The sequence below is a fragment of the Miscanthus floridulus genome, chromosome 6, assembly GCF_019320115.1.
Source record: "Miscanthus floridulus cultivar M001 chromosome 6, ASM1932011v1, whole genome shotgun sequence".
Classification (NCBI taxonomy): Eukaryota; Viridiplantae; Streptophyta; class Magnoliopsida; order Poales; family Poaceae; genus Miscanthus; species Miscanthus floridulus.
This window is the reverse complement of record NC_089585.1, coordinates 123,772,931-123,787,054: the sequence shown is the minus strand read 5'-3', so window position 1 is coordinate 123,787,054 and position 14,124 is coordinate 123,772,931. Positions and strand designations below refer to the sequence as shown.

General features: G+C 47.1%; 2 protein-coding genes and 1 long non-coding RNA gene across 6 annotated transcripts; 1 reads left to right on the top strand and 2 right to left on the bottom strand.

Annotated features, from left to right (window-relative positions):
- The first annotated feature begins 1,621 nt into the window (after positions 1-1,621).
- On the top strand, positions 1,622-6,331 carry LOC136456846 (O-fucosyltransferase 19-like). 2 transcript variants are annotated; one of them, XM_066456838.1, is made up of 8 exons: positions 1,622-2,627; positions 4,048-4,120; positions 4,225-4,295; positions 4,380-4,468; positions 4,543-4,675; positions 4,755-4,984; positions 5,087-5,563; positions 5,636-6,331. In XM_066456838.1, the coding sequence occupies exons 1-8, from the start codon at positions 2,193-2,195 to the stop codon at positions 5,844-5,846; spliced, it is 1,719 nt and encodes a 572-aa protein (XP_066312935.1). In that variant the 5' UTR covers positions 1,622-2,192; the 3' UTR covers positions 5,847-6,331. The 2 variants fall into 2 exon arrangements, with proteins under 2 accessions (XP_066312935.1, XP_066312936.1); XM_066456839.1 differs by lacking the exon at positions 1,622-2,627 and adding an exon at positions 2,846-2,992 and having other exon boundaries at positions 5,636-6,329.
- LOC136456848 (fructokinase-like 1, chloroplastic) lies at positions 2,999-9,540 on the bottom strand. 3 transcript variants are annotated; one of them, XM_066456840.1, is made up of 3 exons: positions 8,519-9,540; positions 6,860-7,698; positions 2,999-3,896 (listed from the first exon to the last, which is right to left on the bottom strand). In XM_066456840.1, the coding sequence occupies exons 1-2, from the start codon at positions 9,398-9,400 to the stop codon at positions 7,006-7,008; spliced, it is 1,575 nt and encodes a 524-aa protein (XP_066312937.1). In that variant the 5' UTR covers positions 9,401-9,540; the 3' UTR covers positions 2,999-3,896; positions 6,860-7,005. The 3 variants fall into 3 exon arrangements, with proteins under 3 accessions (XP_066312937.1, XP_066312938.1, XP_066312939.1); XM_066456841.1 differs by having other exon boundaries at positions 2,999-3,565; XM_066456842.1 differs by having other exon boundaries at positions 2,999-3,562.
- Positions 9,541-13,544: 4,004 nt separating this feature from the next.
- LOC136459432 (uncharacterized) lies at positions 13,545-14,118 on the bottom strand. The gene is made up of 2 exons (XR_010760198.1): positions 13,686-14,118; positions 13,545-13,582 (listed from the first exon to the last, which is right to left on the bottom strand). It is a non-coding gene; the product is annotated as an uncharacterized lncRNA (long non-coding RNA).
- Between the last annotated feature and the right edge of the window lie 6 nt (positions 14,119-14,124).

Genomic DNA, 14,124 nt, shown 5'->3' with positions numbered 1-14,124 from the left:
GCGGGGGCGCCGCCAGACTTGGCCGCGGCGGCCCGCCGGCCGATGGGGGCGCCAGGGAGAAGCAGGGGCCGCCCTCGCTGCCGGTGCGCACGGAGGAGTCTCTGGGGCGACGAGGGCGGCTGATGGAGTGGATGGGGGAGCGAGGGAGGCGACCGGCGTGGGGTGGCCTGCTGCGGTGGAACGGGCAGCAGCCGGCGGAGGAAGCGCGGGCGACGGCGGCACTGGCTGGCATCGGCGGTGAGAGGGAGAGACAGAGCGCGCGAGAGAGAGAGAGAGAGAGCTGCGGCCGCACGCTTTGAATCCATGCTCGGCGCTAGTCGGCGCCATGTATTCTGGCGCCGAGGTACCGGCCACGTGAACGCCACCTAGGATGCCCTGCTGTGCACGGCCAGACACCTCGGAGCCAAGATCTGTGGCGCCGAGACGTTTTACCTCGACGCCATGAGTCGAGGCGCCGACCTCCAGGGTCCAAAGATGAGTTTAAATCTTCGAGTTCCAAACATAAATTTTCTTGAAAAAGAGAGACCAAATTGTAAAAAATTGGGAAGCAAACGAGTGCTCGTCAACCTGATTAGACTAGAACCCGACGTGGCGGCCACGCACGCACCGGCACCACCTCCGTTCGGTGGTTTCCCACTTGGGATGGGATGTTTTAGCCTTGATCGGCCTGATGATGCCCTGACCGATGGACGCAGTCACACAAACGACAACACCTGGCTCTTCAGTCTGCACACCGGCAATCATCGTTGACGACGTTGAGGCACACGACATCATCCTGCTCTCCGGTCCGTGGACATTTGCCGTACAGTACGTGCCCATGTGCTCCGGTCCGTCTCACTGTTCAAGTCCGTGCAGCCGGGGGAACTGGCCGGGTTAGATTACGATGGCTCGACGAGACGCAGCGTGGCACTAAGCTAGTCATCAATCACTGTTACGAATTCCCGGACCTGCAAGGCGTTTCGTCCGTACGTATCCGGGTGATGTGACCAAGCAGGAGACGAGACGAGAGCAAAGCAAACTAGGAGAAGTCTTCGGGGCGGGATCGAAGCCCCTGTGGCCGCTCGAGCGTGTACGCGTCGTTAGGCTGCTCTCGTGGCCGTGGACGTGGCGTGCTACGTGGCCACCTGACTGTTTCAACGGCGCTGGGAGAGAATAGTCAAGCCGTCGACACGGCGCTGCATAAAAAGTCGGTGTTTTGCTCGACCCGGGCTACGTCAAAGCGGGAGAAAACTCGGTCAGCGCGTCGTCACTTGCACTAACACACGTTTAATTTAGCGTTTGCAGTTGCTCAGCTCGTCACATCAGATGTCCCTACCTACCAAATGGTCAGTGTTTTCAGTTAAAGGAAGGAATCAGGCGCGCTAGCACTAACACCACCGCAGGACCACCTCCGTCCACTGACAGTGCGGAGTACGCATTATGCACTGCACCTGCACTCATGCTGTAGCTCTGATGCTCAGGGAAGCTTCGATCCGTACGGACCTGTTTGCATCCAAAAAGGAAAAGCTACTTTCACGGATCATCAGCTGTAGTGTGTGCAGTCCCTGCTTGGCTGCTTGTTCGCTTCACGTGTGCCGTGCTGATCGACCATACCGATTGCCTCGACGAGTCCTGATCCGACCATTCTTATGTAATAACACATGCTCAAGCACGGCGAATTTCAGGGAGAAACAAAAGGAAAGAAAGAAAGAACCGGATGCCCACTGGGTACTGGGAATTCGAACACGCAGCAGTGTGCCACAGCGCGCGCAGTGCGCCGAATGATTGCGCCCTCCGATCCCTCGGCTGCGCTACACCACCCTCAATAAAAAGAGGTCCGGGACGGGCCGGGAAAGCGAGCCGTATAAACGACGACGGGCACGAAAGCGAGCCGCAAGCATGGCGCACAGCACAGGCGGCAACGACACCAGCGACGGCAAACCTGAATAAACTCGATTCGCTTGCCTCCCGCCCGCGCGCGGCGCACCTGGCCTGGCTGGCAGCTGCGCGGAGCCGAACCACCAGGGGTGGGAAGACTGGGAGTGGGAGGGCACGCACGCACGACTCGTCGTGCAAACTGCAAACCACCACCCACCTGCGCTGCGCACCTCGGCTCCTTCTGCTCCCTGGCCTGGTTCCCTCCTCTCCTCGCGATCGAGCTCCTGCGCTTGGTTCATTGGTTGGGCCCTTGTCTAAACCAAACCGCTTTGGCCATGGTCGCGTCGTCGTCGTCCACAGCGTCATCATCCTCGTCGTCGTCCTCGCCCTGCAGCTGCAGCACCGTCACATCCGGTGCGCACCGCCGCCGCCTGACGGACGCGGCGGCCGCCGCCGACTACTTCGTCCCGTGCGACAACGACGACGGCCGCGGCGGCCACGGCGCCGGCGCCGGCGCGGCGCGGGTGAAGGCTCTGTTCTTCGCCCGGAGGGCAAGCGGCGGCAAGCGGGTGCCCGTGGTCGACCAGGCCTGGGTGCGAAACGCGGTGGCGTGCCTGCTCGGCGTCGCCGTCGTCATCGGCCTCGTCATGAGCTCGCGCCGAGGCGCCGTCGGCGCCGGGGGGAGGCTCGTTCGCAGGGTGGACGCCGAGGTGCTGGGCTGGAGGGAGGAGAACCTCACCGCCGTAGCTCGCCGCCCGCCCGACCCGCCGGTGCGTAGCTCTCTACTCTCGCCGTTGACTGCATGCACCACTAGAGTCTAGAGGCTGCCAGTTATTGTTAGCATGCATGTTAATCACACTTAACTCGCGGCTTTCAAAGCTCTGCATGGGCCTAGAAACCATTCGAACGTGCCGAGTTAAAGGGATCCAAGCCAAGTCGGCGACTGGATGCAGAGAGACGCGTCGGATATTTTGATCTGCGTGGACTGGGTCTGGGTAGGGGTATGCCTGTGCGCGATGGAGAAACACAAGTTTTTGTTTCTTTGCTGTGGAATCAGAGACATTCAGACGGGATGCCGAAGCCGAAGACATTTCAGAGGCTCCACGATTCAGGAAGGAGCCCAAGGTCGCCGTCCGTAAGTGCCCTTTCAGAAGAGCAGCTCTTTGGCACATCGCTATTTCTTCTTTCATGTGTAGTTGTTTTGTTTGCCGGTCGTAGGGAAATTCAATTGGAAGAGTGATACTCAGCCCGTGGTATGGGCCACTAACAAGGTGCTTCCAAAAGGGTTGGCGTTGATGTTCTCAACATTAGGATTAGGATAGCGCCGCATCACACACTGAACACTCTGAAAACTCCCACGGAAAACCGAACACTGAAAATTCACGCTGGAGGGCCTCCCCTCGTAACCACAGAAAACACAGCATAGTTACAGACCACAAGTTAAATCGTAGGGACATGTGTGTTCACACAAATTCAAATTTACAGAAAGGGAAATACTTCACCTACATTTGTACAACTCCGGTACAACCAGATGCGTCTTGGCAAGTGAACCAGTATATTTGAGTGATTTTTTGGCCATTTATCTCCTGGTTTCCCGTTCGTTGCGGAGTTGTAAAATTGAGTCCTCGCAAAGAAGTCGCACAAATGAGGCGTACGTACAGCGGAGCCCTTTGCAGAACAGCCAGATGATAAGCACACTAGGAAGCTACTACAATGACGACAGTGACATCATGAGACTACAGACAAGTTGTCATTTGACAGTAAAGACAGATATCTAGAGCAGATAACAAATTATTTTGGCGGTTCCTAGAACTAACCTAATCCTCATTAAGCCTCCGAAAAATTCTACATGAGTCTTCAAAAAAGAAGAAAAAGAGAGAAAAAAAATGAATGGACATAAAGTGAGAGTTCACATCAATCGATCCTATCCCCACAAAGTGCTACTAGTGCTAGTATGACTAGTAAGAGTTCCTTGTTCTTTGGACAATACGAAGCACAAACTCCTACCTGTCTGCCGCCTAACTAAAGCAACCATAGACCTGCAAATAAAGGAATATAAAGAATTTTATTAGATACTGATGCTCCTTATTTATATGCTGGGAGCTTCAAATTTTATTGACTTGACACGAGATTTTAATAGATACTGATTCTCCTAATTCTATGCTGAAAATTTGTTTTGGAATCCAACAGATGACCCATATATGGATGAAACCAGATAGCGAGGGTTACACAAAATGCATTGAACGCCCAAAAAATCGTTACAGTGAGCTCATCTTCCCCATCTTCCTTCAATTCAACATTAGTTCTAAGTAACAATAGTCTTAACTGAGCGCCTACATTTCGACAACACTTGCACTGCTTTTTCAGGAACCAACAGTACAACTACTGGCTATATAATTGCTGAAGCCAATGGTGGACTTAACCAAATGAGACTGGGAGTATGTTTTCAATGATCTTAAAAAATTTGAATACAGAAAAATGCCTTTCAAGCTCACATGCATTCTTCAAAATCATTCTTGCAGATAAGTGATATGGTTGCGGTTGCTAAGCTCATGAATGCCACCCTAGAAATCCCTACCCTGGACCATAAATCATTCTGGACTGATCCAAGGTCCTTCTCTTTGAACCCGTACAGCAAGAAATCTATACAACTTTTTGAGACTGATGTTTTGGCTTGACATGCAGTGATTTCAAAGATATATTTGATGTGCAACACTTCAAGGAAACTTTAGAAGATGACATCATGATTGTGGATTCCTTGCCGCCAGATTTCAAAAGATTGAAACCCTATATTAGAGCACCCAAATCCTGGGCCAGGGTATGAATCAACTACTTCAGGACTAATTGGTATTGAAGTTATATATCAGAAAAATGATGATTTAATATTTTCTTTTCAGGCTTCTTATTACAGAGCTTTCACAAGGACACTGAAGAAGGCCAAAGTTGTGAAATTCACACATACAGATTCACGTATTGTCAACAATGGTCTCCCACCTTCTATCCAAAGACTCCGATGCCGTGCAAATTACGAGGCACTAAGATACAATCAAGAAATTGAAGAGCTAGGTAATACTCTAGTTGATAGACTGAGGAATGGATCCAACCATTATATCGCACTTCACTTAAGGTGACTGAAAATGCAATTGTCTAATAACAGGCTGACAGCACTTTGTTGCTGAGGAACATGCAGATCAATGATACCAATGTTTTCTTCATTATAAACTAACAGGTATGAGAAGGACATGCTCTCATTCACTGGCTGCAGCCACAACCTAACATATCAAGAGGCAGAGGAACTGAGGGAAATGCGACTCAAGGTGCAGCATTGGAAAGAGAAGGAAATCAACAGTAAGGAGAGGCGACTCCAAGGAGGCTGCCCTATGACTCCTCGTGAAGCAGCTCTTTTCCTGAAAGCTATGGGTTATCCTTCCAGCACAAAGATCTACATTGTATCAGGTGAAATATATGGTGTACATAGCATGGATGCATTTAAGGTCGAATATCCAAATGTCTATACACATTATAGTCTGGCAACAGCAAATGAATTAGAGTCTCTCAAGCTGTACCAAAATAGATTAGCTGCTGTAGACTATAATGTAGCCCTCCAGAGTGATGTTTTTGTGTATACATATGATGGAAATATGGCTAAAGCAGTTCAGGGCCATAGAAGATATGAAGGATTCCGAAAAACCATTAACCCTGACAGGTAAATTTCTGGAATATTGTTTTGAGTATTCAGCTCTAAATCCAAAGTACTTAATTTTTTTACTGTCTATAGGCACAAGCTTGTCGAGCTCATTGACAAGCTTGATGAAGGGACAATAAATTGGACAGAGTTCGCAAGTGAAGTGAAGATGCATCATGAAAACAGGGTTGGAGGTCCACATCAGAGGTTGTCTGGTCGAAGTCCAAGGCATGAGGAGTATTTTTATGCAAATCCGCTTCCAGGGTGCTTGTGCAAAAGAAACACACAGGATCAAGTGGCATGAACTTACTCTACGTACGAATAGTCAGTTATCATACAGCGAGCTTTCCTCTGACTCATTGACATACACCAAACAGTGCAATTCCTGGTAAACTGACAGCAAAAGCACATGTTATTTTCCTACACACAGATAAAATTTATGTATTTTTCAATCTTGCACAAGGACATGGGAGGGAACACTCACTGAAATGTGCATTTTCAAAGAATTGTTTATTCAAGTTTCAAAATAGAAGAGGCAAAGATATTCGAAGAAGATATACGTTGTACCACAGAGTGTAGAATTAGCAGATTTGAAGAGTTTTAGTGTATGTTTGTATTTAGTCCATAGTCCAGATGTACAGCCTTAATCTTAACTTCGTTCATTTTATTATGCACAGATTGGTGCGAATAATGTGTATGTACAATAATCATTAGCTACAGATCTTTTTTTTCTTCTTTTTTTTGCGGACAAGCAATGAATTATGTGCTATAGCCTAGTTCAGTCCATCAAGTTTTATGCTATGTGCACTTCCCATTCCATATTAGTTCGTCTTAAAGAATATACTCGCTAAATGAGAACCGAGTAGTAACTCGGTTGGTTAGTGACTCCAGTTGAGGGGGCAGCCACCCAGGGCTCACTAATTTTTGGGTAACTCCCTGAAAAAAACAGGGTTCAGTACCCCTCAACCTTATTTTTTTCTTAAAAAAAAAGAGCCCAGGGGAGTCTCTCCCTGTGGAAAAAAGAAACTAACTAAATATCTTTCCAGAACTGGTGTGCTCATTCAAACCAGGGTCCTTAATAAGGTTTAGACATCATGAGCAAAATTAAAATGCAAACCTGTGTGTTTTCAAACAATGCATCAAATTGAGTATACCTGAGAATTCAGTTCACAAATTAAAATGAAGATCCAACTGTTCACAAATCACAAATCAAGATTCAACTATGTAACATTTGTCAATCAGTAGATGCATTTAATGACATGCATACCACGCAAGTTGAAAATTGAAATGAATACAGAATGGATTGTGAGAGGATACCTGAGCAATTAGTGCATGTAAGTTGCGCTTGTAGATCTCTTGTCGTAAAAAAAAAAGGGAAACTCCCTTGTTCGGTTCTGTTAGACCATTCATGAAGTATGCTTGTATCGTAAATTTGTTCATTCCATCACAGATGATTTATCATTTCACCACATAGAAGGCACATAGACTTCTTCCTTCAGGTTCTGGGCGGCACTCTCAGTGGGAAACCCTCGCACAGCACCAATTGTCCATTGTGATATGATTCCAGCGGCAACGGCAAATCTCAGTTGCCTCTCCAATGTATCCTGGTCTTCATACATTTCAGGACAAGTTGTCAGCTTCCTAATAGCAGCAGCCACAATAGCATCCCCTGAACCTGTTCGGTCAGTGGTGTATGGAGTTATGAGTGCATCCTCTGTCCCAACCACACAGCCATGAAACTTAGGTGTGTAATAGTGGATCCGAAGTGTCCCATAGGTCACAAGCAAGATCTTTATACCATCATGCCAAATAGGAGCGATCTCTTCAGGGCTGTAGTGGTAGTACTGTGGCCAGTTTCTTGTAAAATGAAATCCTTCCAGATAATACTGAGGTGGGGTGTTTCTCTTGTACACATAGTACTCATGATCAAGGAGGAATTCCAGCTCATCCCTTGATACCTCTATGATATCAGCCTCTTTCCATGCCCTGTTTATCACCTCCTTTGTTTTATCCCTGGAAGTCCACAATGGCAATGGCAAATTGAGATCGAAGAACACTTTGCTTCCAAATTTCTTGGACAGCTCAATAGCTCTGAAGAGTGTGTCGTGCATTGAAGGGTTTAACAGGACTTCTGAATTGAAATGGAACATTCTAGCCTGTGTAATTGCCACAGATTAGATCTGAATAAAGAAAAAATGGTTTGCAATGCAATAGCAATGACTACATCTAACTCATCAAAATGTGTCCTCTTAAAATCTTGTTGCCAGCGTGTGACCCTGAACAGTGCAATTCTGCTAAACTTACTCTTTATCTGCAAAGTTGTTAATTCTGACGGCATCCCAAAGGACACCATTCTATTGTTCAAATGCATACTTGAAACAGTCTGGAAGATGATCACACCGTGATCGCGAAAGCTATCATGATTTAAACATAATAATAAAGTTGTGGAGAAATAAACCTCAGAGACAAAACTATTATGAAGAATGTTCATTTTTTTTCAGAGCTAGAAGCTTTAGCTAATGCAGTATAACCTCTGATTTTCATGGACTGCTATAACAATTTTATTTTATCTATTTTCTAAATACAAATAATGAAACTTTTATCAGTCCATAATCCGCTGCTATCTTAGATTCCATAAATAAGACTGATTCAGATGTCAACTCTGCACTATGAGATCAAGTGGCATCTGTATGCATATACAAAACTCAAATAAGTTGAGTAGAGAGTTTAGCATCAAGGTTGAATCTTTTTAGAAGAATCGACCTTCCATGATATACAATTGGCAATCATGCTATGCTGCTAGATCACATCAATTTTGTTTTTCAGCCAGGAATTGATTTGATGCAATTGTTCTGCAACAGTGCACCGTGGTTGTTATGCACATAAAGACATAGCTTGCCGTGAAATGACTATGCGAGCATAAATCTTGAATCGGAAATTCGGAATCCAATGTTTATCCAAGGATCACCAACTCACCTCTTTCAACACATCTACATTGATCTCAGTCTTGCGGAGGGAGTCCTCGGCGGCACTCTTCACCGTCTCGGCTACAAGTTTCGTGCCGCCCTTGCCGTCCTCCCGGTCCCGGAAGCTCACCTTCATGCGCGCCGCGGCGGTGGCCTCTTTGCCGTCGAACTTGATGGCACGTGTCTGTACCCGCTCGCAGTTCATGCGGTACACAAGCTCGCGGCCGAAGTCGTCGTCGCCGACCTTGCCCAGCACCGCGGCGCGCCCGCCGAGCCGGGTGAGCGCAATGGCCACGTTGCTCGCCGCGCTCCCCGGCGCGCGCGCGAACTCGGGCGGCTCCCATTGCAGGTGCCTCCACGTGGAGTACATGTCGGGATGCATCTGGCGGTCCGACACCCGCACCGTGGGCACGAACTCCCACCGCGGCGCGCCGAAGCAGCACACCAGCGGCGGCCACTCGTTTGCAAAATCTTCGTCGTCATCGTAGTTGCTCTCCGCTTCTACCGCATACTCCTCTTCGTTGGCCTCTTGAATTGTCTGCTCCGTTCCGTGGCTCGCCGCCTGGGCCACCTCCTCCTGTTTGGCCTCTTCCTTGGACTTCCTTGTCCGGCGGTTGGTCCGCTTCGCCGGCTCCTCCGCGCCCTCCGAGTCGGGATCCTGGTCCGCCTTCTTGGTTCTCCGCCTCGTGGCCTTCGCCTTTGGCGCCGACGGGGACGGTGACTTTTTGCGGCCGCGGCGAGATGCAGGTTCAGGGGATTCCGGCACGGCGGCTCCGTTGGGCGAGCAGCGGAGGGGGAGGGCGCGTGGGAGGCTGCAGTGGAGCGACGCGGCGAGGGGAGTGGGCTTGGGGAACAGAGATGGCAGGAGGAAAGCGGGGGAGGCCATGGCCATTGCCGCTCCTCTTTGCTCGAGGTGAGGAAGGGGCGTGACTCTATCCGCTATCCAGGAGAGTGTCAATGTGATCCGATAAGGGTTTTAGCAACCGTTAGGATGTCGGGTTGCGTCCGCAACGAGGAAATGGAACATCTACTCTATCCGAGCTGGGCTGGGGGCTGGGGAGTGGGAACTCGGAATCAGGCCAAGACAAATTTAGTGTGGGTTTGGTAGAGCTTATGCATCAATTAAATTTAGAATCTAATCTTTTATGACGTGAATATATGTTAGTATACTTTTATATAGAATTTATTTTTCAGGTCACGAATATATGTGGTAAGCTGTAAAGATAAAAAAAAGATCAATCTACGAGTGGTTTGGTCGTTTTCTAACTAAGGACGGAGCCGTCGAGTGAGGATTAATTGAGTGAGGATTGATTGAACGTGACTTTGCTCGTGGCTGTTTTTCAACTTCTCGGAGCTCTCTCTGTTATTGGTCCCGTAAGTTCAATTAGGGACTGAAAGTCAGCAAACGGAAGTAGGAGTTTCAAAGCACTACTTTATGCGAACCTCTCATCGAGATCAATAAACACTCTTGTTGTTCGGATGTTTGCATTGGTACTCCATCAGAAATATATTATCTTAGTATTTATTCTTAACTCTTGAAAATTACCATGCTAGTTAGAGAAAGTAAAAATTAAAGTATCCATATACCGGTAACTGACATTAAAAAACTAACTTAGAAATGCCCTTGTATCTAGTACTCTAATACCGACATATACCATTATTAGAATAAAAACATATGTTTGGCTTAAAGATTAAATATTTGTCTTAGCATAAAAACATATTCAAAGTTGTAGTTCAGATTATATTTTTATACAAAATATACAGTAAAAAATTATAGTCAAAATGAGAGTTTAACAAATAAAATGAGAGGTTCTTGCCTGGCAACTAAGAGCATCTCTAAGAGTTTACAAAACCTATTCTCAATCTTGATTATTTGGTAAGATTGGAAAAAATGCTCTCCAACAATTTCAACTCCCAATCTTTCCGCGGTTGGGAAAATAAATCCAATCACGCGGAAATATACGGTGTAAGGACGTGGGGGAAGAATGAAGAGTAAAGACAGAGTTTCCAATGCAAATGTACAAGAAAGCAATGGTTCGGTGATTTGAAAATAGTCCGACATTTCTAATGCAAAATGTCTTCTATATTTTAGATGAAAGATTTTGAAAATTATTGAAGGAACCCAATAATTATGCTCCCAACTTTTTTAGCCACTTAAGAATTCACTAATTCATTTTTGAAGTATTAGAGATACTCTACTCTAAGAAAAGTGCAATAGATAGAGCCAATGGTAACACTTTGATAATATGCAAAGGGGTACGTTGAAGTGAAGTGTACAAGAGGAAATTAACTAATATACGAAGCTTGGGCCAAAATATGTATTTAGAGGTCAATGTTGGCATTTCTTAGCGTCGCTATCAAGGTTGGAGATAGAATCCATCCCTAGCAGTGGCACCAGAAATGTCTATTGGTATTTCTTAGCACCATCATTAAGATTTAGTAAATCTTAGCGACGCCGCCAAGAAACATCAACACGATAGTTCTTAACGATTACAGAAATAATATCCACAAACCCACGGATCTATCGTTGTAGTATTTCACCCAAAAGTATTCAGGGTATCGTTATTTATATTTTTCCAAAGGAAGGCATAGTGTAAAGAGTCTAGCATAGATATGAATAAGATTACATACTTGCATAGTGAACCAATAGTTTATGACAGGAGTAAAAACGGTATTTTCAGGATAGTGGACACACATCTAGGCCAACCTCAAGGATAAAAAGAAAACAAAGAATAAAAAAATATTTCTAAGTGAAGCAGGCATGTTCTAATATAGTCGTGCAAAGAATAGTTGATGATCATACAAATTACATGGTTAGAGCTAGGACTAAGTGCAAGATGGATGGAGAGATCTCCGAGCACTGGTCTGCCAGCAAGCGCGAGAGACTTTAAGACTCCTACACAACACCCGAACGTGGATGATTACAAAGGACGGACATGGCTATCACCACCTGCCGCCTACCCCTCAACCGTGAAGTACCGTCATATCCGAAGGTTCCCGTGCACCCGAGCACTACGCCCATGTACAAGTAAACTACCCACATCCTCCGGTACTCCGACCCTACGGATCGACAAGCATAGGACATGAGCAAACCCGAAGAAACGATGAACCCCCATCTCAACTTAGCTCTACCTCTACTTCTAATCATATAAGTCATATGAATGATTAAGCATAGAGTTCTACATGTTAAGCTCATAGCATAGAAAATATATGCTAGTTCATATGTTATGATTATAAAATGAAAACTATACTCTAGTTCGTAAACACTACTGTATGGACAAAATGAGAGCAAGACTTTGAAAGAATTCTTTATATTATTCATACCAAAGATCCTTTCTTCTAAGGAGCCATGCTCTCCTTGATAGCTCTTGCCTTGCTAAAAAATACTACTAAAATATAAAAGGGAATACAAGTAGAGGTGAGAGGTGTAGAGCCCAAATGAGGTGTGTTAAATGGTGAGCACTACCCCCTACTTATACTACTTCGTGGTCAGTTTGGCGCAGCTAAATTAGGAAACCGCCGTGAACCGACTAAGCATGCCGCCATGCAACCGCCTGAGGAGGATGGGTCCGGGTCACGCCGCACCCTGGCTGGCTCACCTGGCCACCACATTTGCTAGGTGAGCTGGTGGTTGGGCCTGGGCTCCTCCCACGGTGGTGCTCGGCCCAATTTTAGCATGTAGGTGGGCTTTTGCTTGTTGTGCTTTTGTAGAATCTGCTTTACATAAAAACACATGAAACACTGCTTAAGAGTAAGCTACACTGCTAAATTTACGGAATGCATTCTGCAACCTAAAGTTCCTAATTAACATGAACATATATACGTCCATAGCTAATGCTGGCACGCAGACGCAGCAGCTCAAGCAACCAGACCGACGTACTCGAGCTCCACGGAGCCTAACCACAGCTTCCCTTCATCTCCGCCACGTCGCTCAGCGTGACGCCCTTGGCCGCCGTGAGCTCCTCGACCTCCACCCCGTCAGCGTTCAGGCGGACGCCCACCAGGTGCTTCACGGGAGCCGTCGCCGGCGTCGCATCCAGCCGCTGCTTCTCCTGGTTCAGCGCCACCCAATAGCCACCTTTTTTTTTTAGGGTAAAGTCCAATTTACAACATTTAACTTTTATCAAAGTTCGGATTTCAACCTCGAACTTCAAAACCGGACAACTTTGACCCTCCAACTCTCGAAAAAGTTCAACTGAAAGTTGACAGTTGGGTTGACAGTTGAACTTTTTCGAGAGTTGGAAGACCAAAGTTGTCCGGTTTTGAAGTTCAAGATTGAAATCCGGACTTTGGTAAAAGTTGGAGGGTGTAAATTGGACTTTACCCTTTTTTTATCTATTCAGTAGGGGAAATCCCCTACTTGATATTTTTTTTATTTGCTTTTCAATTAAAAGAAAGAATGTTATGTACACAAGAGCAACATAAAAAGAAAAAGTACAAGGCCATAAGGCTTAAAGGAGAAAAGAAACAAAAACTAAGCGTAATTCTTCTTCCAGTTGATTAGCGCAGCCTGTCTAATTGGCTTGGCCTTTGTGCAAGCACGGTCAAGCTCCCAATAGCCACCCTTGCCGTCCCGCCTCACGTTGTCCGGGTACCCCGGCAAGTCCGCCAGCAGCTGGTACTGCCCTGCCCTGGCACCGCGGAGAAAGTACCTGAACGCCTGGCAAGGCACGTTTTCAGGGACTCGTTTGGACAGGGGAAAAATAGGTGGTAAGGTGGATTGCGAAGATATTAAGGGGATGGAGACCGATGTACGAGCTCGAACTGGGAGAAAAGCTGGAGGACGAGGTAATACAACCACCAAGAATCTGCTGGGTTGGGGGTCTGCACTCAAGCCTTTGGAACAGGACTCCGCCGGTGTGTTTCAGTCTGAGTTTGAGAGAGGGCTTAACTGTAATAAGCTTCATAGCGGTGTCGAGAACTAGCGTTTGTCTTTGGACCTTAGGTCTCTTTTCATTGTTGGTTAAACTTTGATGGGCGCGCCTATACGCTGCGCTGAACTTGCTGAACGTTTATGCTCATGAATACACAGTCAATCAATCTGGAGCCTGAACTTTGTTATGCACAACTTCCCCTAAGGAGGAGAAGGAAAAGGTCACACAATTACATCAGAATATAAATTCATATACACATGTATAAAAAAATGAAAAACGAAAAACAATTATAACGTTACTTACACGAACGAACAAAACTGTATACTTTGAGCGGGTATCACGCCTAAGCTTCACATGAACTAGGCCGTGTGTTCATGAAGAACAAATAAAAGAACAGAACACAAGAAACAAGCGAGGTGCCCCGTAGCTCTCCGTCCAGGTCCAGCAGCAGAATTGGAGGAGGTACCCGTGTGCTCCCTGCGCTGAGGAAGGCTGGGCGACGGTTTGTGGTCCACCGCCCGTGGAGATTGCAACGGCGATCCCGCCGTCCGTGGCGATTCTGCTGGTGCCGGCGCTAGGATTGGGGCTGGGGCCGGGGCCGGGACTGGCACCGGCGCTGCCGCTACCGCCGCCGCGGCCGCGTAGTGCTGCGCGTCGCATACTCCCACCCAATCCCCCGGCGGCGTAGGGAGCGTCGAGCCGGGCGTCGTCCCGCTCTCCACCTGAAACACCATGCCCAGGC